General features: G+C 38.0%; 2 protein-coding genes across 2 annotated transcripts; one reads left to right on the plus strand and one right to left on the minus strand.

Moving 5' to 3' along the window:
- Positions 1-10,199: 10,199 nt before the first annotated feature.
- On the plus strand, positions 10,200-11,525 carry NRPB9A (RNA polymerases M/15 Kd subunit). The gene is made up of 4 exons (XM_079005610.1): positions 10,200-10,357; positions 10,489-10,564; positions 10,887-11,045; positions 11,251-11,525. The coding sequence occupies exons 1-4, from the start codon at positions 10,329-10,331 to the stop codon at positions 11,329-11,331; spliced, it is 345 nt and encodes a 114-aa protein (XP_078861736.1). The 5' UTR covers positions 10,200-10,328; the 3' UTR covers positions 11,332-11,525.
- A 1,418-nt stretch (positions 11,526-12,943) lies between these two features.
- Positions 12,944-23,395, minus strand: LOC145057732 (WD40/YVTN repeat and Bromo-WDR9-I-like domain-containing protein). The gene is made up of 24 exons (XM_079005611.1): positions 23,058-23,395; positions 22,814-22,946; positions 21,794-22,158; positions 21,375-21,541; positions 21,011-21,247; positions 20,821-20,930; positions 20,656-20,733; positions 20,453-20,559; positions 20,075-20,169; positions 19,875-19,993; positions 19,693-19,796; positions 19,534-19,611; positions 19,126-19,204; positions 18,850-19,018; positions 18,089-18,159; positions 17,617-17,697; positions 17,451-17,521; positions 17,057-17,153; positions 16,914-16,973; positions 16,422-16,476; positions 15,791-16,188; positions 13,671-15,719; positions 13,531-13,589; positions 12,944-13,441 (listed from the first exon to the last, which is right to left on the minus strand). Exons 3-24 carry the CDS (start codon positions 22,141-22,143, stop codon positions 13,246-13,248), a joined length of 4,830 nt encoding a protein of 1,609 aa, XP_078861737.1. The 5' UTR covers positions 22,144-22,158; positions 22,814-22,946; positions 23,058-23,395; the 3' UTR covers positions 12,944-13,245.
- Between the last annotated feature and the right edge of the window lie 2,680 nt (positions 23,396-26,075).

A 26,075-nucleotide genomic window follows, 5' to 3' on the forward strand; every position in this document is an offset into this window, starting at 1 on the left:
GAGGATTCGTTAGTTGGACTCCTTCCGGTCTACGTGGTGGGTTGAGAGGGATACTTCCTTGTTCAGCTTCAATTCAATCATTTCTTTTAAGTTGAAACTCTTTTTTCATGTTTTCCTTTTCTTTGAACTTTTACCTCTTCATATTTTCCTTTTACTCCTTAACTAGTTCCAACTGCACCCGTACTCTCTTTATCCTTCATATTCATGTCCTCTTTCGCATCTTCAACTGCCTTTTCAATTTCCATTTCGTTGTTGACAAACTTCTCATATTCATCTTTTGAATCTTGGTCTTCCCTCAGTTCTAGAGTTTCAAATTTAGGCTTAGTAAATTTGAAAACTTGACATTCCAAAATGACATGTACAATAATGCGGGCAGTAGTGCACTTTTGGCTTGTTGTGTTGATTTCTGACTTTTTGTATTGTTCACTCAACTCCTGTATTTCGTCATCCATTAACTTCTGCAGCTCTACTTGTTCATCAATTTCCTCATTTTAGCCGGTTGGCATCATCCAATCAATCACCTCTTCGTCTACAATATCCATGAAAAACACATCTTCGTCGCTAGCTTATGAAGACTCTACACTTCAATCGACTCCAAATGTTATTTATGATGGATTTGTCTAAAGTCTTAATTAAATTGGCATCATCTTAGTGAATCAAAGTAAAGTCTTTTTTGAGTTTCCCTTAAAACCAGAAAATGGTTTGGATTTATATTATGAAAGAGAGAGAGAGAGAGAGAGAGAGATAAATGGTTTATTAATATATTATATGATTAATATATTAGTTAGAAATAGTTTCTGATAAATAAAGAATTAATTGGAATTAATTTTGTGTTAATTAGATTAATTAAAGGGTGTAAGGGTTAAAATTTTCAATTGTTCAATAGTTGTGCAAGGAAGGAAATTCTAGATTCTTCTTTGCTATGGACGGTTTCAAGGAGTGTCCAAAAGAGTTCTAGAAGCCTCCTGAATCAAATAAGGAAACTTTATTTGAATCAGATTAAAATACTATTATTTTAATATTCGAATTTAGGGTTTCAGAGTTATCTAGCAACTATATAAAGGGTCATAACCCTTTGAAAAACTGATCATTTACCCCTACAAAACCAAGAATCGGATTTCTTCCTTTCCCTTTCTCATAAATATCGATCCTAGAGTTTTGGGTGTGTCACATTAGAGGCTACCACATTAGTAGAGCTAGTCTTTCCAAGGAGATCTACAAGAGAGTTTCTTGCATCATTTTTTTGTTAAACGTATGATTCTAACCCTAGTAAATTTTGATTTTAATAGGTTAGACGTTGTTTCATAAAGTATGTTGCTATAAATAGCTAAAATGTCATAGTGTTCTAGGTTGCGTGTACTCATAAGTGTTTATGATTAAAATCCTTTGTGAAAATCTTTTTTTTGTAACCTAGAAAACTCATCAGTGGTGTCAGAACCTAGGATTTTATGTTATGAGTGCATATTATGAAATTGGAAATCGATACCTGAAGAAACCTGTCAATCATAGGGTGTGACACGCGGTAAGATGTAGTAGGGTTTCATGATTTACTTGCCTTTTCCGAACTCTAGGATATATATTAGTCATTAATTGTTGTTTTATCTGATTAAAATCTGAACATTAAGACTAGCTATAATCATGAAACCCCAATTCAAAAATGAAGGAAGTAATAAAACGAAACTAATATTATTTAATTATAAGATAGGAAAGATAATGGATTAACCCTTAAAAGATTTAATACAATTAATTAATTGTTTAACTAAAAGATAAATATTAAATCTCAATTGGTTTAAAAGATTAATTAATTAAAGGTTAATTAAGATAATTAAATTTAAACTTTCTATTTTTTTAAAGGTTTTAAAATATACCCGCACACACACACACATAAAGTCAATCAAATCAAGAATATGCCTCATTCACGAAGCCGCACTATAAGAGAGATATAAGGAAATGACATATAAATTGATCGTTGAATGGGTTTGCCTTTCACCCATCGCTTCTTTTTGTGATGTATGGTCGTTAGCCAAAAGGTTTTGATATGACAATAATCACATTAAAAGTATAATGTATAAGTACTAGAGCATTCTACACAATCCTACTCTAGTTACTTTGGGAAATTGTGAAATTGTTTTCTAATCCATGAAAATGCATATTGTTTCTTTTTTTATGTCATTAGTGGAGTATGTGTGGTTAACCAACACACTAATTTGAGACTACAAAGACGAAATTATGGAACAAACTCAAAGTTTATGGTTGTTGATGGAGCTTTTGTGGTTAACCGACACGTCAACGTGAGATCATAAACGACATTGAGGGTGTCAAGTAGGTTCGCATTATTATTCACATTATTTGTGATTCTCAACATCCCAGTCACAAATCTAAGAGCATAATCTGAGATTAAACATGTCATTGAATAGTTCAATGAATCTCAAAAGATCTAGGAATTTCATATAGAGTGGAATTGGTGAAGTGCTTTACCTACCTAAAATAAATTCGCAATTTGATTACGACATCCTTCTTATTATTTCAAATTGTATTTTTGGATCTTAGCCTTAGATATTAAATTGGGTTAAAATATTAAGGATTGAATCAACTAACTAAAATCTTTATCTCTTATTTTAGATTCCTAGGAATGGTGATCTTCCTCCTCCTCCTCCACCCACTCATAATTTCACTATGTTGTCAATTTTGTCAAAAGACAAGCTTACTGGTCCAAACTACATAGATTGGATGTGTAATTTAAGATGAAACTTTGCTATGAGAACAAAGACTATGTTCTCACAAATCTTATTCCTAAAATTGATGAAGCAACTGATACTCCTGAGGAAATAGTTGAACATAAACAACACATTGACGATGTCACGAAGGTTGCTTGCATTATGATTGCAACCATGGCACTTGATCTACAGAAGTCCTATAAGGACTATTAGCCCTATTCAATGAACTTGGATCTTGCTCAAATGTTCCACAAGAAAGCAAAGGAAGAGTGTTATGAAGTCGTCAAGACCCTAATGGCATGTCAATTAAAAGAAGGAGAGTCTATGTGTGTTTATGTGTAAAAGATGCAGAGACACATGGAGAGAGTAGAGAAGCTTAATGTGAATTTCGACAAGGATCATGCCATTGATATGGTTCTCAACTCCTTGCCAAGTAGTTATGATCATTTTATCTTAACTTATCATTTGAACAATACTGAAACCACATTAATTCAGCTCCATAGTCTATTGCAAATTGTTGAAGTTGGAATGAAAAAGTCTCATTCAAACAGTTATGCAAGTGCCCCAGTCATGACTATTCAACAAGGAAAAGGGAAGAAAAGGAAGGCTTATTCTCAACACATGTGGAAAGGGAAATCCCACATTGAAGAGTCTAGTGGTGAGTCAAAGGGACAAGTCAACTTTGATGCTCCTCCTGTCAGTGATCTGAAAGAAGTTGTGTGCTTTCATTGTGGCCAAAAGGGACATTATATGAGAAGTTGCCACGAGTACCTACAAGAAGTGAGAGAAGCTAAAGGCAAGGTGTCTAGCTCTACATCTAGTATGTACTCTATTGAAATCAGCAACACTAATATTTGAAATTCATGCATCATTGATACAAGATGTGGTTTTGTTACGCCTAGTTCTCGGTATGAATTTATCTTTGCAATTGTTATATTCTCCTTGGAGAACTCGGCGAGTTGGAAGCCTCAACTTGTCGAGTAGAAATTGTCTTGACCGCGGGGTTTTATGAGGCAACTCAACGAGTTGAGGTGCCTCAACTTGGCAAGTTGGCCGCTCAGGGGGAAACCATAATATTAGGGTTTCGCACCCTATTTAAACACCTTAAGTCCCAGGTGTTGGCCTCATTTCTAGCCTCCATAGTCCCTAACCCTAATCTCAAAACCCTAAAGTGTAACGACCCAAAATTTCACGTCCAAAAATTTTGTTTATAAAACATTACATAGAAAACATTAACAATTAAAACATTGTTTAGTTGAACTACTTCACATCGAAAACCAAATTAAAAACCACAACATTCGGTTAATCAAAATATCAGAGTATCAATCCCAGAATAAACTCGTAACTGCGGAAACAAGAGAGTGTGTGTGTGACATGCTACTACCGTGCCGGCTCCTTTCCCCTAGCTGAGGAGGTACCTGAAGCCAAAACTGAAAACCGTAAGCACGAAGCTTAGTGAGTTCCCCCACTGTACCACATACCATATAATCTCATAACATAACATACTGCCAGGCTATCCGGGGTGCCTGACTACCCGGTACGGCCATTCTGGGGTGTCGACTACCCGTGCGGCCATTCTGGGGTGCCGTCCTACCCGTGTCAAGCCATTCTGGGGTGCTGACTACCCATCGGTCCTAACAACCGATCCTTGGGGACTAGTCCCCTCCTACTACCTCTATCGCATATAACATAACAAGCCAGCATGTAAACATATCATCACGTACTGTCGGACATTTCTGGGGTGTCTGAACTACCCTTCGGTCCTATCAACCGATCTCTACTTCTATCTCATATAACATATCATGCTATCATATAACATATCAGGTAGTAGCAAACCTAGATAATATCACAAAGACAATCATCTAACATACGACTCCTACTGGTGGGCCGGCATTGTGGCCGTAGACCCACCGCTACTGGAAGGTAACTCTGTAGCACCCGGTTCCTGGTACGTAAATGTTATTTGAGTATTTCCTTTCTTTTAGCCTTGGACTCGGCGAGTCATAGGTCCGACTCGCCGAGTGGATGCGGGACCCGGGACACGTTTAAGTTGGTGACTCGGCGAGTCCATATCCTGGACTCGGCGAGTCACAGCTGTTGGATGAAACCCTAAGTTTCAGGGGTTTGCACCCTATTTAAAGGACTTATCCGCCCAGGCCAGCCCCCATTCTCTCCCCAGAGCTCCCAACCCACGTTCTAAGCTTGTTCCTTGAGAGTTTGAGGCTATTGTGTGTGTTCTTGAAGGTTTTGAGGAAGAAGGGGAAGTAGAGCAAGAGGAAGGAAAGGAATCCAGGCATCTTTGCACTCTTTCAGCAGTTCCTTTGAGGTATAATCCGTTTTTCCCCTGTTTCTATGCTTATTACTTCATGTGAATCATTCTTGAGCCAAACCCCAAGTTTGTATGTGCAAATTATTTCGTAATAAGCTGATTGGCCCTTAGATCTAGGCAAGATTGAGCTCCAGGAGCTCAGATCTGTTAGCTTTATGGCCCCATGTTTCTTGTTCACCCTAGATCTACCCTTTTGAGACATTTTGAGCCCTAAAATCCATATTGGTGAATATCCACACGTAAAGTTGGAAACTTTACGTGTGATTCGTGTTCTAGAAGTCCAGATCTGTGAATGGAATGGACTGGAATCGAGCAAATCTGTGTATTTAGTGGGTGCATGGCAACGACTCGGTGAGTCGTTCATATGACTCGGCGAGTCTGTTCGCGAGTCTCCGAGTTTGTCCCCTTTTCGTAGTGTCGAGTGAGCAGTGAGTCACGGGGTGTGACTCAGTGAGTCGGAAGCTAAACTCATCTATGGAGGTACTCGGCGAGTCAATGCCCTGACTCGGCGAGTTCAAGGCAATCTCCTTAGATCAAAAACAGACTCGGCGAGTTGTTCATACAGCTCGGCGAGTCGCGGCATAAGTGTTCTTCGGATGAAGATGGACTCGACGAGTTGTTCATACAACTCGGCGAGTCTTAGCATAAGTGTTCTTCGGATGAAGATGAACTCGACGAGTTGTTCATACAACTCGGCGAGTAGGATAAAGGACTTGAATATTGGTTAAGAAGGTGAACCCGTCGAGTCGTCGCCTAACTCGACGGGTAGGATCGGGATTCAGGGCAGTCGTTTGGATAGGGACTCGGCGAGTTGGAAAGCCAACTCGGCGAGTCGGGTCAACTGAAAGTTGACGCTGACTTTGACTTAGGGCATGGTCAGGGGTAAAATGGTCATTTTACCCAAAGGTCAGTGAGCAGTGTTTGATTGAGTATGTTGTGGGAATTACAGCCGGAGGATTTCCGGAGCAGCAGCAGCAGTAGTAGGCAGTCAGTTCCCGATCAGATCAGCAGCTACTTCGAGGTGAGTTACCTTCCAGTAGCGGTGGGTCTAAGGCCACAACGCCGACCCACCAGTAGGAGACGTATGATAGATGATTGTCTTTGTGATATCATCTAGGTTTACTACTACCTGATATGTTATATGCTAGCATGATATGTTGTATGTGATAGTAGTCGAGTTCGGTTGTTAGGACCGAAGGGTAGTCAGACACCCCAGATACATCTGACAGTATATGATGATATGTTTGCATGCTGGCTTGTTATGTTATATGCGATAGAGGTAGTATGAGGGGACTAGTCCCTGTGGTCGGTTGTTAGGACCGACGGGTAGTCAGCACCCCAGAATGGCTGGACATGGGTAGTCAGCACCCCAGAATGGCTTGACATGGGTAGTCAGCACCCCAGAATGGCTTGACACGGGTAGGACGGCACCCCAGAACGGTCGTACCGGGTAGTCAGGCACCCAAGAATAGCCTGGTAGTATGTATGTTACGTGTTTGTATGGTATGTGGTACGATGGGGGAACTCACTAAGCTTTGTGCTTACAGTTTTCAGTTTTGGTTTCAGGTACCTCCTCAGCTAGGGGAAAGGAGCCGGCGCGGTAGCAGCATGTCACACACACACTCTCCGGTTTCCGCATTTACGAGCTTCACTGGGATTTGTACTCTGATATTTTGATTGAATGTATGAATTGGCTTTTAGACATGGTTCACTTTGTGTTATGATTTGATCAGACAATGTTTTTAGTTATTAATATTTGCTAAAGTAATGTTTTTAAAACAAAATTTTTGGTCGTGAAAATTGGGTCGTTACAAACTCACCTCAAAGTAGCTGCTGATCTGATCGGGAACTGACTGTCTACTGCTACTGCTGCTGCTCCGGAAATCCTCCGGCTGCAAATCCCACAACATAATCAATCAAACACTGCTAATTGTCCTTTGGGTAAAATGACCATTTTACCCCTGATCATGCCCTAAGTCAAAGTCAGATTCAACTTTCAGTTGACCCGACTCGCCGAGTTGGCTCTCCAACTCGCCGAGTCCCTACCCAGACGATTGTCCCGAATCCCGTTTCTACTCGTCGAGTTAGGCGATGACTCGACGAGTTCTCCTTCTAAACTAATATTCAAGTCCTTCATCCTACTCGCCGAGTTGTATGAACAACTCGTCGAGTTCATCTTCATCCGATGAACACTTATGCTGCGACTCGTCGAGTTGTATGAACAACTCGCCGAGTCTGTTCTTGATCTAAGGAGATTGCCTTGAACTCGCCGAGTCAGGGCATTGACTCACCGAGTTCCTCCATGGATGAGTTCAGCTTCCAACTCACTGAGTCACACCCCGTGACTCACTGCTCACACTCGACTCTACGAAAAGGGGACAACTCGAAGACTCGCGAGCAGACTCGCCGAGTCTGATGAACGACTCGCCGAGTCGTCGCCATGCAATCACTATATACGCGATTTTGCTCGATTCCAGTCCATGCCATTTACAGATTTGGGTTCCTAGAGCATGAATGACACGTAACTTTACGTGTAGATACTCACCAATGAGGGATTTAGGGCTCAAAATGCCTCAAAAGGGTAGATCTAGGGTGAACAAGCAACATGGGTCCATAAAGGTAACAGATCTGAGCTCCTGGAGCTCAATCTTGCCTAGATCTAAAGGCCAATCAACCTATTACGACTTATATTGCACTTACAAGCTTGGGGATTGGCTCAAGAATGACTTAAATGAAGTAATAAGCATAGAAACAGGGGGGAAACGGGTTATACCTCAAAGGAACTGCTGAGAGAGCACAAAGATGCTTGGATTCCTTCCCTTCCTCTTGATCTACTTCCCTTTTGCCTCAAAACCTTCAAGAACACACAACAATTGCTTCAAACTCTCAATGAACAACTTAGAACGAGGGTTGGAAGCTCGGGGGGGGGGGGGGGAATGGGGCTGGCTTGGGGTGGATATGTTGTTTAAATAGGGTGCAAACCCCTGAAACTTAGGGTTTCATCCAACAGCGGCGACTCGTCGAGTCCGGAATATGGACTCGTCGAGTCACCAACTTAAACGCGTCCCGGGGTCCCGTCTCTACTCGACGATTCGGACCTATGACTCGTCGAGTCCAAGGCAAAAAAAAATGGAAAATACTCAAATAAGATTTATGTACCAGGAACCAGGTGCTACATAAAGCCTTTTTTGAGTGTTGTGAGCTCTTTGTGAGTGTGTTTTGGTGTGTTTGAAGCCCTTGTAAGAAAGAGAAGCTTGGTGCAAGGTGGTAATTCAAGTAAGAACCTTCAAGATCTTGATTCTTTGCATCATTTCCAGCATATTTCGGGTATAAAGTTCTAACCTTGCTCAATATTTGATTAGATCTCTTTTTGGGTTAGTTTTGATGCTTTTAGCCTTGTTTAGGTGGTTGATGGGGTTGAAGGACGTCCCAAGTGCTATTCTTCCATATCTATGGTCCTCTTGAGCTATTTTGGCATAAAGGTGCCAACTTTATGGTCTTAAGGGCTCCATGCATTCATTGAGTCCATCTTATAGCTTCTTTTGAGCATTTGAGCTTCTTCTTTGTATACTTGAAGGTAAAGTTGGAAACTTTATGTGGTATTTAAGCTCTTAGGGCCAGATTTATAGTTTGGGGTTAAGCCTTTGGTGATTTAGTGCTTAATGATTAAGTCCTTACCCTTTTTAAGCCTAGGTTTGGGTTTTAAACCCATTTTGGTGGTTCTTAGGGGTAAAGATGGAAACTTTACCCTTCTTGAGGCTATTTCAGTTAAGATCTAAGTCATGAAGCTCTTAGTTTCATTAAGGACGGCTTAATGTATTAAGATGTTGAATTTTTGGTGAACTCGATGAGTTGATGGAGGAACTCGGCGAGTTGGACCGATTTCCCCCGACTCTGCAGACTGATAGATAAACTCGGCAAGTTCATGGATGAACTCGGCGGGTTGAGTCAACTCGGATTGTTGACTTTGACTTTGACTTTGGTCGTTGACCAAGTTTGACCTATAAGGGGCGGGCTTCTAGGCTTTTTGTGTTGAACTTAAGGAAATCTTTTATGTTTAGGGGTTGAGTTGAGTCGATATTCGAAGTCGAGATCCATTCAACCACCTTTTTGTATTCAAGGTAAGTTTCCTTATCGGGTTTAGCGGGTCTAAGGCACCAAGGTCGGCCCATGTTTATATTATGTTGTTAGTATGCTAGTTGTCTTTGTGACTCTTGCATGTGCTTGTGTTATTATGTATTCCGGGCTTAGGCCCGATGGCGGGTGGGACCTGATGGATATCTATATGCTATGTATCTCTGTGATTATTGCATGTGTAAGTGTTATTTTGATATATGTTATTATATGATTGGGTGGGGCCCATTTTACCGAGCTCAACTCAATGTCGGACGGGGTCCGAAACCGGGCGGGGCCCAATATATGTTTACTGTACGTTTGGTATGTGGTATTTTGGAGGAACAACACTCCTCTTTTTTTTCACTCTCTCAACCTTTCAAGCACGCCGCATGCACTTAAATCGCTAACCTACCGCCAGTCGATCCGTGAAGACGGCACAAAGAATCGCTAACCTAACCTATCTTCTCTCAATTTCATAAGGAAGATCGGCCAGGCTCTCGAATCCGGACGCATTAGTAAGTCCTCGCCTTCTCAGGCTCTCGACCTCTCTCTTGAACCCCTGAATCAGAAATCTGATTTGAGTGATTTTTGTTTGCAACTTACAACCTATGAAGCTGAAATCTATTTGCAACTTACAACTTATGCTGAAATTTGATTTGTATTGTATTGTTATGTTTGCTCATTATGATTTTATACAAGCCATGAATGATGAATTTGAAATTTGGATTTTGTTTACTTTATTGAAACTTGTTTAATCTGATGAAGTTGGTTTTCTGTTGAAATTTGTTTAATCTTTTATGTTAAAGTTTTATCTATTATGTGTTGCTTAATATGTTGAATCTATTGAAATTTTATGAGGTTGTTTAGACTAGTTTTTAGTGTTTTTGTTTGGTATTAAATTCGGCTGAATTTGTTTATCTTATTTAGAGTTGCTAAAATATGGGTTAAAACCCAAAACACATCAACAGTTACATTATTCTTTTAGAAAAAAATAAAATAAAATAAAATTGTATTTCGAAATTCACCGGTTCCCCAAATTACATCGTCTCATTCTCCGGTTCCCATTTTGAAATCATTCACTCACCCCAACTTCAACCAGGTGCTGCTTCAGAGCGAGAGGAGATAAATTTCGAAGATCACCTCTTTTTACCACAAATCTAGCCAAGATGAGTACCATGAAGTTTTGCCGAGAATGGTAACTATAGTTCTTCTATGATCATTTTGTCATTGATCCTAAAGTCAAGTCGCAATATTCGTTCCCACACATGAGCACCAACTGTTTGTGTAAATGTCTGAGTTTGTTTTTTTAACAATTTGAACTCGCAGCAACAACATTCTCTACCCTAGAGAAGATAAAGACCAAAAGATCCTCCTCTATGCTTGCCGCAACTGCGATCATCAGGTGACATGCAACTACCTTTTGCAAACCCTAATATTTTTCGCGTATGTCGTAAACGTTGTATCTTTTGTAACTTAAACAAGTCGAAAAAAGCTTTTTGTTAGAAACCCTAAAAATGTGTATCAGTCTTGAAAGGCGTTTCAGAAAGACGTTGAATTTTCGAGCTGAAACTGTTTCCTTTGCATAATCAAAACTTATAGCGAGTTATGAAACCCCAAGACATTAAACTGTGTGACTAGTACAAGATAAACACAAAAGTGGCAAGGATGCCCCTTTCTAATCTCTTGAAAGTTCATTCAGATCACTAATTAAAAATTAAAAACAGGAGGTTGCAGATAACAACTGTGTGTACAGAAATGAGGTACACCATACAGTTGGGGAGAGAACTCAAGTCTTGCAGGATGTTGCTGCTGATCCAACTCTTCCCCGCACTAAAGCAGTTAGATGTGCTCAATGTGGTCATGGAGAGGCTGTTTTCTTCCAGGTATTAACATTAACAAACACTTTTTTTCTTTTTTTTTTTTAAACTCACACAGTATATGCTCTATGCTATGCTTCCTTTCTTACTAAGGTGTTGTTTCTTTTTGATTCAATAGAAAGACTTAATGTGAGCATAACTTAAATCTTGATAGAGAAAAATTATTTACAAATAGCTAATAGTGTTTTTTTATTTATTATTTATATGTCAGGCAACTGCAAGAGGGGAAGAAGGTATGACATTGTTTTTCGTGTGCTGCAATCCCAACTGTGGCCATAGGTGGAGGGATTGAGAGACAAGAAATCAGTATGAATTTTAAAGGTTTTTTTGGAACCAAACTAAACTTATGATTGATTGGAAAATGTGGATGAAAATTTGTGACATTTTTAAGTGTGATCCTAATCCTAATGATGACTAATGTATGATTAGGAGGAATGTGAGTTTGAATCACTTCATCTATGAAATGGTGTCGAAAAGTTAAAGTTAGTTTGTTTTAATCATAACTTGCTTTAGTAGAGTTTGAATCACTTTAACCAGATTGTGTGAGGAAAATGAAATGTGAGTGCACTATAGACAAAAATCACTAAACAACGTTTATTTTTGGGGTTTTTTCAGCTAAATCATATGATGCGCATTAAAACTTAAACATTGCAATATGCTGTATACTTTTTATGTATAATAATAGTAATAGTAAAAATGTAACTGTATTTCCTCAAAAATAATAGCAACATTTATAGTTGGTAATGTTCCCAGTCTAGTCTAGTCGGTTAAGGTCTAAGAAGAACCTAAAGGAGGTTAGTTGATAAGTGGTGAGCCTAGAAAGAAGATAGATTGAAGGTTATAAGTAAGTTGGGTTGTGTTCTTCTGGTTAGAAGCTCCCTTAATATTTTGTATTGGTGAAGGTTGGAAGTTGGATTTTGTTCATCTATCTAACTGTATTTTGTGTAATGTTTGCATTTTGTTTGTGATGGGAACATACATACATACCATCATATTCGGATTGTATAATCAACAAACCAATGTGTATTGTCGCTTGACATTTGACAATAATACTAAGTAACCATAAGCATGACCACCATTAATGGTGTATTATTTAGTAGTATTAATATGAACATTGCACTGCATTGGCAACGGTTTGTAAGTATGAAAATGGACCTTACCTTGCATTATTGTTTCATCTTTTATATTCACTATTCAATGGTTTGGTTGTTAGGAGTTGGAATATGTTTGTTTATCTTCTATGTTCAATCTAATTGGCAATACACATACACTAACCACCAAAGAATAACCATGCTATGCTGTATCATAACAATTGCCAAATCGTACACTAACAGTAGCAGTTGTCAATACAAGAACCATAACCACCCATTATAAATACCTATCAACCAAAAAGCAACAATGGTGAACATAACACAAACTAACATCATCCACAATACCACCTTATTGAATCAAATAAACTTTTCAAAGTCAAACAAGCTATTGTTGATGTGTTTTTTCAATTTACTTCTATACATGGAGCTTTTTCATAATATAATGATAGACATATTACCAAGAATATTATATAAGCCTCTAATAAGATCTATTTTTGCAAATAAGATTATTCTTTCGACGTATTAAAAAACCATCTAAATACAGATCAAAAATGCTCTTCAACCCCTCCACCCCATAATAATAATAATAATAATATAAAATAAAAATCACTTGAAGACAAGCTCTACTGATAATTAAATCCGTGAGATCTGATTTTATCAAAGCAAAAATTATATAACTAATAAGAATCTAAATATTCTTCGCTTTTTCTGTTTGCTAAAATATACAAAGGATGAAATGGTCATATGTATAATAATAATAATAATAATTAAACACACAAAGCAAAGCAAAGCAAAGCAATGACAACCGTAACATGGACTGAAATGTTTCGACTTTCTGTTAGATTGCTTTAAGAATCTGTCTGTTTGTTTGTCTGTCTATGGTCTATACAATTATCATCTCCTACTACTAAAATCCAAGAAACCAAAGCAATCTTCATAATGCCAAATGCCCTTTAGAAAAAAAAAAAAACCTAGAGGTTCACAAGTCATGATAATTTATCTACAAGTAAAAACCACCAACCAATTTCGCAACACTCTGGCTTTTTTCCCCCTACAAAACTGTGCTTTTAAAAAAAAAAAAAAAAAAAAAAAAAAAAAAAAAAAAAAATTGAAAGCTACAAAGACGAAAGTGTCCTTGTAAACCAGTCTGATAAACGTCTCATCTTCATTGAGTTATCTTTATTTCTCCCAAAGTAAATCTCGGCGTTCTCTAACAACACCTCCACATCATGTTTCATTGCTGCAAATCTTCTGTAGTAATTGTTCTCTAGTCTCGATTGGATTACATCAAGTGTCAAAGGCACCGGAAACCTACCAACAAATTCAAATTTCAAATTGTAACATTTCCTAACCAACTTGACTTGTTTTTGTGTACTAGAAAAGATATATACATAACATACCTGTTGATAAATGTTGATGACTGAGATACTTGTCTCAATTTCTGAACACCATAATGATCCTGCAATAGGTTGAAAAAACCCAATCAGTCTAACATTATTGTTAGTAGGAATTCAAAAGACGAAAATGCCCCAGCACGCACCTCAGAAGATTTGTTTCCGGATTGTTCGAGTTTAGCCAAAGCACGGATAAGCTTATTTCTAACATGATCATCAATACGTGGCTCCTCCAACACCATAGCAGCAGCATCATAAAGCTCCCAAGGACTATGCAGAAGGATTTCAGTGTCGCCTTTATACTGAACAGAAAACCTCTCCCATGGACTATCAGGAAACTCAGCATCTTTAGCCTTCACCCCCACAATCCTCCCATTCCACCACTCCCCACTGTTTTCGTCCCCTTCGTTTTTCCACCACACCTGGCATTTGTCGCGACACCTCCAGTCCCTCTCCATTGCAGCATCATACCTGCTTCTTTCAACTAGAAAGTCGGGGAATCCGGTAACTTCCGGAAGAGTCAGCTTGAAGGATTTTCCAGCAACATTGGAAGACTGGTCCTCAAACTGCAGGGTCATTTTGCAGCAGCCTTCACCGGATCCAGGACGTGTTGAGTATTCCAGATCTTTGACTTTACAAAACTCCACGTCTCTTATGTTTCCCTTCAGTGATCTCCATGGAACCATCTCTCTTGAATTGCTACCCTCAATGTATTCTTTATGACCCTGTCTGAAGTATACTACTTCATCCCCAAGCTGAGGAATATAGCGGGACCCCTCCTCATGAGTCGAAAGCATCAACCATGAGCTTCTTGTTAACTGATGTGTTTTCTTTTTCTCTGGTGACCTATTTTTCCGATTATAATCAACGCTTCTTCTCGTTCGTGTCGATCTTAATCCAACGGTATGTCTTGAATTCAACCTACCCTCATCACCTCCATCCGTGGAATACTTTTCTTTACTTGAAGTGTCTTCAGAAACATCCACATCATCTACAACCCTCAAATTCACATTCCTACGTGTCCCATGGATTCGGGGCTCGATTCTTTCGTTTTGATTGTCTGTGTTAGATGTACTTGCTTCACCGTTAATTGACGAATTTGCCCTTGTCCTGGTTGACTTTGACCGTCTGTAAACTTCTTTAAACATCTTATCCCGCGAATCGGGCTTTTGGGTCTCTTGAATATCCTCTGAATTTGTTAACTTTGTTTCCGGAAGATCCGAGGTTGAGTCGTCAGACAACATTGTACCTTCTCCTCCGTTTCTTGATTCTTGTACCGATGATCTAATTGTTAGTTTTGTTGGAGAATCTTGGTCTTTTAAAAGCACACTTGACTTTATTCTAAACTTTGTCGGCATCAGGATATGGGTCTCATTATCCTGCTCGGACTTGACCATTTTGCCCTTTTCAATTTGGACATCGAAAGGACTTGTGGGAACCGTGAACTCCTCCTTGTTTTCGAATGTCGGTTCTTCATTGACGAAATTGCCCTCGGGGCATGGCGATGATTTAGCAATTGGTTCAGAGATTCTTGAACGTTTTGATGAACGGGATTTTGCCCCTCCCCATTTAATATCTCCATCTTTATATCCTTCAAGAAGGCTTAAATGATTCATGTTTTGCATCGATAAACCGTTTTCATTACTTTCAAATTCGCCATTTCCTATAAAATCCTTACTCAATTCATCTATCGAAGACGGGCCCGCAACATCATCTATCTTGTTCTCTAAAACCAACCGCTTTCTCGGAAGTTTGAACACCAATCGTCTTTTTCCAGTCGGAATACGCGGTTCCGGACTTTCTTGGGGAATACCCGTGTCTTCGGATGCGATTTCTTTACCTTTTGAATGTCCGTTTTGGTCATTTTCGAACGACATTTCAGTTTCTTCACTTCCGGCTTCGGTTTCTTGCTGACTTGAATAGCTTTCGTATGAATTGCCGCCTTCTTCTTCTTCTTCCTCTTCTTCATCTTCTTCTTCTCCCTCGGAGGCTTTTCCGCTTATTCGGGAAAGAAAACTTAGGGCATTTCGGGCAGCTACCCTTCTTGGCCTTGAAGATTTGGACTGAGACGACTTCTTTTTAGAAGCTTTTTGACCGAATCTTGACTTTCTGCTTCGATTGTTTCTGATTGCAGTCTCTTCACCATCTAAATTCCTCCTTTTCACACGTCTCCCTGAAGATGTCATGAACTCAACCTGAAAAAATTGCAAAAAAATGTCAGGAAAAGGATGCTATGATACTATGTGGAAGTGAGATGGAGACTTACTTCTGCCTTGATCTTTTTCTTTTTAGACCTACGGATACTAGTAGTGTCGCTTTGATCCTCTGTATCTCCACCACTGCATTCCAAGCTGCCCGAAGCATTTGAACTCAAACTTCCTTGTTCTCCTCCTGACCGATACTCCTCGGTCACATTATACTCGGAATCATTTTCATCACTTTGTACTTCTATCTCTGGTTCCCAATCCATGGCATCAAGAAATTCTGGAAGCGGGTCCATTAAGATATCCAGGTCAGCAATTGGTGGGACCTGGTACTCTTGGTCAAGACTGATGTCGGTTCCTACAGCAAACCTCACAGAGGATGGCCTCCATTCAAACCCTAGAGCTCCTAACCGCCTTTGTTGGTATGTGCTTTGGTAAGGCTCCGGGTATGGAATCATGCCTAAAAACAAAATTAGAATTTTAGAAATTATTAAATGTTAGAAATGGAAAAAGGGTAACTCTCAAATTTTAGAAATTTCATTTCTTGCATTAATCATCTAACTTATTAGTAACTTTTAAATAAAGCCACCGTTGTACAAACTTGAATAAAATTTGGTTGACTTTCAAATCATTTGACCAATTTGACAAGTTGCAGATAAAATTATAACCAATTCAAATCTCTTTTGAACAAACCTGAATCACAAAGGAGATCTTGCATATTCCTTCGATAGGGAGCAAGTTGTGTTTCCTGGATATTAGGACCAAAAAGCATAAAAGATTTAAGATCCAAAAACAACAAATTTATAAAACCCACGGTTGGTTACATTATTATCTTGAATAACTATGTAATTTTTTAGAATTAACCATACATTGAATATTATTTTCAAAAAAAAAGTTTACATTGAATACTTTCCAAAAGCATACCATATACTTGTCCTAACTTAGCATGTGGAGTTCAAAAGTAGTTCTACCAATTCCATTCTACTTGCCAAAATTAATGATTTTGACCAAAAAAACATGTAACATGCAGATGCAGATGCAGATGAAGATGGAGATGGAGATGGAGATGGAGATGGAGGGTTTTTATAACAGAATTAGAAAGTTGGGTGGTTTTTATAAGGTTTTTGATAGTTACATGGTTTTATTAAAGAAATGAATTAAGTATTTCTAAAAAAGAAAACTAACTTGGTCAAGAACATTTCCATGTGCGTCTTGGACAAGTGGCCTGTAATCTCCAAGAAAAAACTGGTTGCCACCCTCATATAGTGTCAGTATAAAAACTGACTTTTTATTTATATTTTATATAAAAAAAAAATATTTATTTATACCTGATCATACTTTGCATCATTTTGTGCCTCTCCTTGGCCAGTGCTTAATATATATAACTGACCAACCTCATCAGACAGTATAATGGATGTCCCATCCCTGGTGATATACAATAATAATTCACAAGAAAACAACAGCTAAGTCGTTTATATAGATAGATCATTATTTTAGGGCTAAATGCAAGAAATAGCAATGTACTTTCAACTTTCTTTTTATTAAGGCATTGTACTTTGGAAAATCTTATCCACCCAACTTTCATTTTTTTTTTTGAAAAAACAAATGGAAATTGCTTTGGATTTGGATGACATTGCTATAAATTATAATTGGGTCGATTTTTCAAAGTACACTTTTATAAAAATGTCTGAATGCATGACACAGATTATGCTGTCAACTTACGGAGAGAATTTTCCATCAACTAGCTTGAAGCGTCCGATTTCAAATATACGAATAGGCAATCCTTCCCAAATCTATATATAAATAATTTTAAGCAAAATGAAATCATTTAGTAAAACAGATCAAATGAAAAATAAATAAAGTTTTAAAGATGTAAGTAAGTACTCACATCCCACACTATTGTTTTTCCATCATATCCAGCACTCATAGCTATTCGTGGATTAAAAGGATGAACATCCAAAACATAAGTCTACAATTAATATCACAATCGTTACAAAACAATTAGACACGTTTATCTTATTGAATTAGGAATACTTCTTGCGTGAAAAGTAACATACTTTATGCCCCTTTTTATATGTTTCTCTATACAATATATATATATATATATATATATATATATATATATATATATATATATATATATATATATATGTATGTATGTTTCTTTTTAAGGGACTTATGTTATCAGTATCAAATGTTACACCTTTTTAGGCAAAAAAAAAACTCATTACACCTTATTTATGTTCCCATTTAAGCACTACAGTTTATATTTATTGATTTATTCTATTATTTTACGATACTACCCTTCAATAATATTACCATGTTTTCATAAACCTGACTCCAAAGTGCAAAGGACTTACAGATTCACTGTGACCAGTTAAAGAATGGACTAAGCTACCATCAACAGCATTCCAGACACATATTCTGCAATCTGCATCCATTAGAAATGAACAACTCATTTGGGTGGGAGTGGGACTTCTTTATTCCATAAAATTTACAACTTCAGCAAGGAATTATGCAGCATACAAAGAAATAAAAATACTAGATAGATCCACCTTAGAATAGAAGCTAATTGAGCAAAATGTTAAGAAAGATGGTTTTTACTATTTTGTAAGAGAACCAATATGAAAAAAAAAATGTTTTTTATTAGAGCCAAATTATTTGAGAACTGTAGAACTTTCATAAAAGCCATTTAATATTTGGGTAAATGATAGAAACCTTATATTTTATGCCTCTTTACAGGCTTTTCTGTAAAGGAGATCAAATAGTTATCTTAATACTGAATAGTTCAAGAAAGTTAAATATTATGAAATGGCTTCCATGGAAAGCTTACAATACTCAACTGGATTTCTAGCATTTTCCCTTTTTTAAAGGTTAAATGTGCATTTATGTAACAAGATTTAATTTTTTCCCAACCTATGCAAAAAAAAGCGGTTTTTTATGCAAAAATATGAACCAGAGTTTCATTAGGATCATAAAATGCAATGTTTTACTGGTAATTGGTTAAAATATGGAAAAGGGTAAAACATTGTTTGCATATTTTATATATTAAAGAAAAAAAAAAAAAAACAGTTTGTTGGGAAAAAGCAAAGGTGAAACTTTTAAGATACATTAAACCTACCCATGATGGCAGCAAGGACAAAACGGTTGTCAAGGCTCCAGACAATCATATTAACACCACGTGGTGTCGGCAGAATCCTTTGTCGGGGACCTCCTCGTGGTGGTTGTGGTGGCATTGGTGGTGGAGGAACTTTCAGGTGATACGCTCGTGTCCACCTTCCAACTCTTCCCTACAATTCCAACAAATGCCAATGTACTTTCATTTAATTTAACACATAAATGACAAGGTATAAAAAAAAAAAAAAAAATTGGAAGGCTTAAAATAGCACACACTCACATGAGATCTACGTGATTTTGGAACCCAAATAATTGCACTTCCATCTCGGGAACAAGTCACAATGTTGTCATGGGTAAACCTGAAGAATACTCAAACAAAAGTGTGTGGAATGGGATAAATCTTTTAGAGCTAAATGGAAGAAATGGCAAATCACTTCCATTTATTTGGATGAAATTGCAATAATTGGGTCAAGTAGAATGCTATAATAAACAAATCAATAAACTTTTTCCTTGTTAGGACATACTACTTGATATATTCTATCCAAATATAGCACTGAATATTACATTCTATTTGGATGATATTGTTATACTTAGGTAAGTAGAATTCTGTAATAAACAAAGCAATACACATACATTGCTATTTTCTTGTATTTAACCCAATTTTTATAAAGAAAAAATAAAAGAGTACCATGTATTCTTGAATTTCGGAAGGTTTTCTTCTTTAGAAGCATCAGATAGAGAAAATCTAGAAGCCACAGCACAGCCACTGCATCAAAAGACAGAAGGATTTGTACTTTTTTAGCCATGAAAAAAAAAAAAAAAAAAGTTTAGAAAATTTTATTTGTACCTAAATTGTACATAATTAACATCATTTTCATGCCCAGCTAAAATATCCATCTCATGATTGGGTTGCTCCGGATCATCATTGCTAGGTTTACACGCATTCCAAACCTACAAAATGAAAACAACATACATAAACAAACAAACAGAATCTAAATCAACAAAGGAAGTTGAAAATCCCGATTATACCCTTGCAAAAGTGTCTGAGCTTCCAGTGACAAAAACAGTTCCACTAGCATTGAATGCACAGCAAAATATCTGATGACTTTGAGGAACAAAATTTGATGTTGATGGGCCATTGCTTTTCCCTACCAAAACAAAGGTATACATACATACGTAACTCATTTATAACAAAAATATTTAATCATAAAAAATAAATATTTACTAACCAGGTTGAGGTTCAGGAGGCTTAGGAATGTATATTCTTGGACTGAATTGAGAATGCCTAGCATCCCAAATCCTACATGATCCATCATCAGACGACCTAAACAAAAAATCAAAATTCAAAATCAAAATAGAATAACATCATATAAAGCTACAGATAATATCCATTCTGTTCAAATCATAGGGGAATCAGTCAGTAACTAAGGGGTGTTTGTTTGGATGTGAATCTTTATGGGTTTCTTTGACATCTGATTAATGTTATGAAATATGGGCAAAGAAGTAATTTTACTCCACCTTTTGAATTTTGATAATCCTTTTTTTTTTTGTCGTATCTAAGTCTAACAAAACAAGGGTAAATATGTAATTTTTGAGAATAAACTTACGACAATAGCTGATAAACGGAGCCCAGCCTAGGACTAAAGGCAATTGCTGTAACTGCCCCTGTGTGACCTCGTAAGACTGAAATCGGAAGCCCATCTGCTAGCCTCCACTGTCAAAAAAAAAAAAAAAAAAAAAAAAAAAAAAAAAAAGTTAACTAAACCAAAATGAAATTATGAATATATATATACTTTTAATGAGATCTTACAACTCGAATAATGCAGTCATTTGAAGCAGAAGCAACCAGTGCATTGTTGAAGCTCACAGCAAGGTCTGTAATGTCACCCTATTTGATTTTGAAACATAAAAATGATAAATCAACTTCTAATTATTAAAATTAAGGGTTAAAAAAGGAATTTTAAGTACTACTCACTTCGTGTCCACGACAACTGGCTAAGCAATATGCAGTTTCCATTGACCAGATTTTTACAAGCCGATCATCCGAACCAGTAATCACATATCTCCCTAATCGATCAAATATTGCTGAAAAAAAATAAAACATCACACATAAAACTCATAACTGACTTTACAAAATATATAAAGATTTTGAAAAGCTGAGTTACCACAATAGACAGCATTTCTATGGCCTCTAAGCTTCTTAAGATTCTCCATCTTTTGAACCATGGTGGATGGCTTGACAATGGCATAAGAAGCTGCCCTGATGGATGGGGCCCGGTGATGCCTTGCAAAGCCTCCACCAATTTCCCTCAGCCCAAGCCCACGCACTTGATCCGCTTGCATATGAGGCCACCTCATGAACCCTGGTGGGCCCCGTTTCACTTCCTTATTCTTCACATCACCTGAATAATCATTCATTGTTTCTTTCACTATCAATCAAATATCCAGATAGGAGAATCTTGAAAAACAAAAAAAATAAAAAAGGTTTAAATTTATAGTTTTTTGTGATCATATTTGGTCAGATAATACCATTCAAAAGTGAAAAGGAGCCAGTGCCCAAAAGAGTAGGGACAGCAGCAGCATTCAATGGAGTATTTACAATGATGCCCTGTGATGATGATGATGATGATGAAGCTGCACCACTTAACAGTTGCTTCAACAGCTTCACTAAGTGATCCTTCTCTATGTGAGGATACCTAACCAAACACAAATTAAACAAGACTCGGATCACCCATCACAATAATGTTTGAAAAGAACTATTGTATGCAATTATAGCTGATGATGATTGAAGAGTTAAATGCAAAAAATAGCTATACTTTGGTATAATAGAAGGAAACCCAAATCATAAACAAACAAATGGAAGTACATTACTTTTTCTAGGTTTTAGCCCGATGACTTCATATACAAAATGAAGTTGAATTAAAAGAAATAGAAGATGGATAGGATACCTTTCCACCAACTTATTGTAGCTCAAAGGGAAAGACTTGCCATCATCATCTTCATCTCCACTTGTAGCACCAGTTCTTGAATACCAAGCATGATATCTTCTAGGCAACAACTGATGCTCAAGAAGCTCATTCCAAAACTGACCATATGTCCGATGACATGGCCCAGCTGACAAGAAATGCATAATCAAAAAATAAACCTCTCGAAGGTCAATATCTGCTTCACCTTCATTTCCTCTTTTATTATCCATCTCAACAAGTTGACCTCTCTCCTTCACCTTTCCAGAAAAAGTCAACGATTTTAAACTCCCACTAGCTGGTTCATTGGGAGGAACATTCTTGTGAAGAGCCATATCCTCTTTTCAATCCTTAAAAATATGCAAAACATGTTAATCTTATGTATAACAACACTATATATATGCTTAATGCAAATCAAGAATTTTGTTTTGTTTTGGAGGGTATTCATGTCTTTTGCATAGATGTGGGATCGAGAGTGAATCCAATGCATTCCAACTGGATTTCTAGGGCTACTTTCGATTGTGAGGATGATGAGGGCATATATGTCTTTTACACAGACATGAGAATCCATGTCCCACCTTTTTGGGGTGGGACATGAAAATGCAAATTTTGTCCTATTGGTAACAATGTAACATCACTTCATAACATCTTTTTAGGGGATGCTTCATAATATCAAAATTTTATTTTCTTAGATTAGAAAACACCACAGTAAAACTATCAGCTTAATATATCCTTTTATATCATATAGCAGATCAATCCCTCTCCTATGTGTCTAATGTCAACAGTAGAAAGACTTTTTCATGCACCTCGATGCCATAAACAATTCTAGTTAAGAAGCAAACTTTTGAACAGCAAAAGGCAGAATCTCGCATATAACAGATATTTAAATTACGGGGCCCACGTCAGGAAACTAGATACTCGGTCAATTAAACGATCGAGCCCTAAAAAACATCAAAGAATATGGAACTCTATGGGAAGAAACAAAGGAGTAGAGGGAAAACTCACAGTTTCAATAGGTTAACCAGATGGGTAATCACAAGAAACCCAAAATAGGTTGTAAAACCCTGACAATCCACCATACCCTAGCATTTCACTCCAGATTAATACACCGCCACCAACTTCAAATTATCCAATTTTCCTGCGGATAATACAATAAAACGAACAAACAAAACCCAATTGAGATCTAATTAAACATGCAATAACCCTTATCACGCTGATAAATTATACAAGATTTAATGAAAAGAATTACCTCGTTTTTTCGCTATGAACGATGAGATTTTTGCGGGTTGAGTGAAAGTGGCGCAAGAAATCTTAAATGTGGATCCGGAAGAGGAAGAATTTGGATAAAATATCGACAGAAGAAGAATTGGAGTTCAAATATTATGTAAGAAAAATCAAAACAGAAAGATAAGTTGGGGAATCAATTAGAGTGATGATGGGAGCTCTTCTTCTACTATTGTAGCCGAATGTTTATTTTTCTTTTGGGAAAAGAGAGAAAGAAAACGCTTAGGCAGAGGGCGGAGGAGAGAGAAACAAAGACGAAGCCTTCGGTGAGAGAAAGCAAAGAGAGGAAGAGAGAGAAAGAGAGAAAGGATGCGTTTTAAACAAATCTTGAGACTCAAATGGAAACAAGAGATTTCTTGAGGTGAGAAAGTAGAAATACATAATATCATCGCCTTTTTTAAATTCTGTCCCTCAACCCCTCAACTATTTGCTTTGCGGTTACTCCTCTTCGTCAAGAGTTTTTTTTTTTTTTTTACTTTTTTACCTAAACATAGATATTTTGAAAAAATAAAAACAGTTATAGATCCGCATTATTTTGAGGTGTCATTCTAAATTCTTGTGGGTAGAGCAACAAATCTAGGAGACATGCATATTTGGTCTACTACTGGAGTTGATCAAGGAGACCCCTTGGGACCACTTCTTTTTGCCTTTGTGTTGCATCCGTTTTTGCATAATATTAGAGACAATTACAAACTCCTTCTACATGCATTGTACATTGATGATGTCATATTTATTGGAGATTTGGAGGAGGTAGCCAAAACGCTAGACATCATTAAGGTTATTGACCCAAAATTGGGTCTTCAGTTGAATATCAAGAAAACCAAGCTCTTTTGGCTCTCATGTGATGGTAGGAACGTAACACCCTGAATTCAGGAGGCCTAAAAAGGAAAGGAAACCTCAAATAAGGGAGTGACTTGTCGAGTAGATGGGTGACTCGACGAGTAGGAGCGCGATTTTGGTCGCGGGTTAAGTGACTGTAACAGCCCGGAATTCCAGGTATCGTTATATTCATGATTTTTTTGGGTGTTTTAAGAGGGGACTCGGCGAGTTGGAGCTCAGACTCGCCGAGTAGGATCGCGGATCTATCGCGGGTTCGCGACTGGACTCGACGAGTCCGGATATGGACTCGGCGAGTCTGCGCTGTTTAGCGAAACCCTAACCGTCCAGGTTTGGGACATATATAAGGGGCCTTATGGCCGTCATTGTTCATCCTAGTCCTTTGAGAGAAACCCTAATTCGATTGTGAGCATCTGGAGCAAGGTAGAAGACCATTATTGATCTTGGAAGTGTTATTTTGCAAGAAGGAGGAGGCTTGGTTAAGGGAACAACAAGAGAAGCCACATTTTGAGGATTGGGGACACAGAGCAACGTTATTCAGGTAATATTTTCGAGTTGCATTCTTCTATGTTGATGTGTATATGGATTTAGGGCTTATTGAACCCTTTTGTGGCTAGATTGAGTGTTTCCCTATTCCCCCAAGCAATTGGAACCCTATATTGGGACCCTTGGAAGTCCAGAATGTCCCATGCCTGAGCATTTCGGGAATCAATGGAGGTTTTGGATTGGAATCCTTATGCCTTAGGTCAAAACATAAATTATGAGTCATGGGGTGTATTATGAGCACCGAAATGAGGGCTTTACGTGATGAACCAGTTTAGGAAGGCCAGACCTGTGAATTGTCGGAGCAGATCTGACCTTAGAAAGCAGTTTGAGCGGTTGCATGGCATGGACTCGCCTAGTCCGATGAACAGACTCGGCGAGTAGCTTGAAGATTTCCTTAGAGTGGTCCTGTCCGGGTTATGAGTTGGATCGGTGAGTCAGGGCGAGTTAGAGAGGGTTAACAGGTGGTCTGAGTCGAACTGGGACTCGCCGAGTTGTTCTTCAGACTCGGCGAGTTGAGTCGGGGTGGCCCCGCGATTCTTCCAGGAGGAACTCGTCGAGTCAGGGGGAGACTCGACGTGTAGAAAGGGAATCTTAGAAAATTGGTGAGAACGTGTAGACTCGCCGAGTCGCCCTAGCACTCGCCGAGTCCGGTCAAAGTTGACCGTTGACCAGAGCGGACCTGTGTTGACTTCTTAGGGATAGTCAACATTAGAGATATAAAGTGTTAACTAGGGACATTATGATGTTATAGGCGGATTAGAGCTCGGAGAATCGGGCACGAGGGATTCCCAGGTTGTGAGATATCGAGACACGGGAGGTGAGTCTTCTCACTATACTTTACCTTGAGTAGGTAACCAGAGCTATATGATAGAGTATTTGTATGCTATGTATGTTATGTGTTGCACTACATTCTTCTATGTGATTTATGCTATGCTTGTTTACAGAGTTAGAACCTGAGGGTTCACAGAGTATGGGTGCACGGACCCACAGAGTTATAGCCTCGAGTGGCTAATATGTGTTATATGGTATTTTGGGGAACTCACTAAGCTTTATGCTTACAGTGTTGGTGTTATTTGTTTCAGGTACTAGTGAGGATCGCGGGAAGGCGCCGGCCTGATCAGTGCACACGCGCGGGATTTTTATATTATGTGATCTTGGGGTTTTTACATATGTTATGGAATGAATTACAAACAATGATGTTTTTATGAATATTAAATGAAGTTTGTCTTTTTTTAAATGCGAAAAATTATTTTAAATTCTTGGCGTTACAGTGACCTACTCGACGAGTCAGAGGACTGACTCGACAAGTTAGCCAGGTTTTGGGAAAACCCTAAATCAGGAGTTGGTGCCCTATTTAAGCATCTTATTCTCATTCTATCAACCTCATTTGTAGCCTCCATTGTCCAGAACATGTCCCACGAAACCCTAGTGTTCTCTTTGAGTGTGTGAGCCTTTATTGAAGGATTTAAAGTGTTCTTGAAGTCTAGAAGAAGAAGAAGAATGAGGTTGGAGGTCCAAGGAGAAGGTTGTAGATCCAGGAAGTTTGCTTCATCTTCTTTGTTTTCTGGTAATCAAGTTCTCACCTTGACTTCTAGTTTTA

Source organism: Lactuca serriola, chromosome 6 (assembly GCF_051521515.1).
Source record: "Lactuca serriola cultivar US96UC23 chromosome 6, Lser_US96UC23_V15, whole genome shotgun sequence".
NCBI classification, from domain to species: domain Eukaryota; kingdom Viridiplantae; phylum Streptophyta; class Magnoliopsida; order Asterales; family Asteraceae; genus Lactuca; species Lactuca serriola.

Coding starts and splice junctions, on each gene's coding strand:
- LOC145057732 (XM_079005611.1), bottom strand. CDS start 22,143: ATGGCTCTTCACAAGAATGTTCCTCCCAATGAACCAGCTAGTGGGAGT. Junction 19,994..20,074: donor GCCTCCTGAACCTCAACCTG/GTTAGTAAATAT, acceptor TTGTTTTGGTAG/GGAAAAGCAATGGCCCATCA. Junction 13,442..13,530: donor TCATCAACATTTATCAACAG/GTATGTTATGTA, acceptor ATTTGTTGGTAG/GTTTCCGGTGCCTTTGACAC.
- NRPB9A (XM_079005610.1), top strand. CDS start 10,329: ATGAGTACCATGAAGTTTTGCCGAGAATG. Junction 10,565..10,886: donor GCCGCAACTGCGATCATCAG/GTGACATGCAAC, acceptor AATTAAAAACAG/GAGGTTGCAGATAACAACTG. Junction 11,046..11,250: donor GAGAGGCTGTTTTCTTCCAG/GTATTAACATTA, acceptor TTTATATGTCAG/GCAACTGCAAGAGGGGAAGA.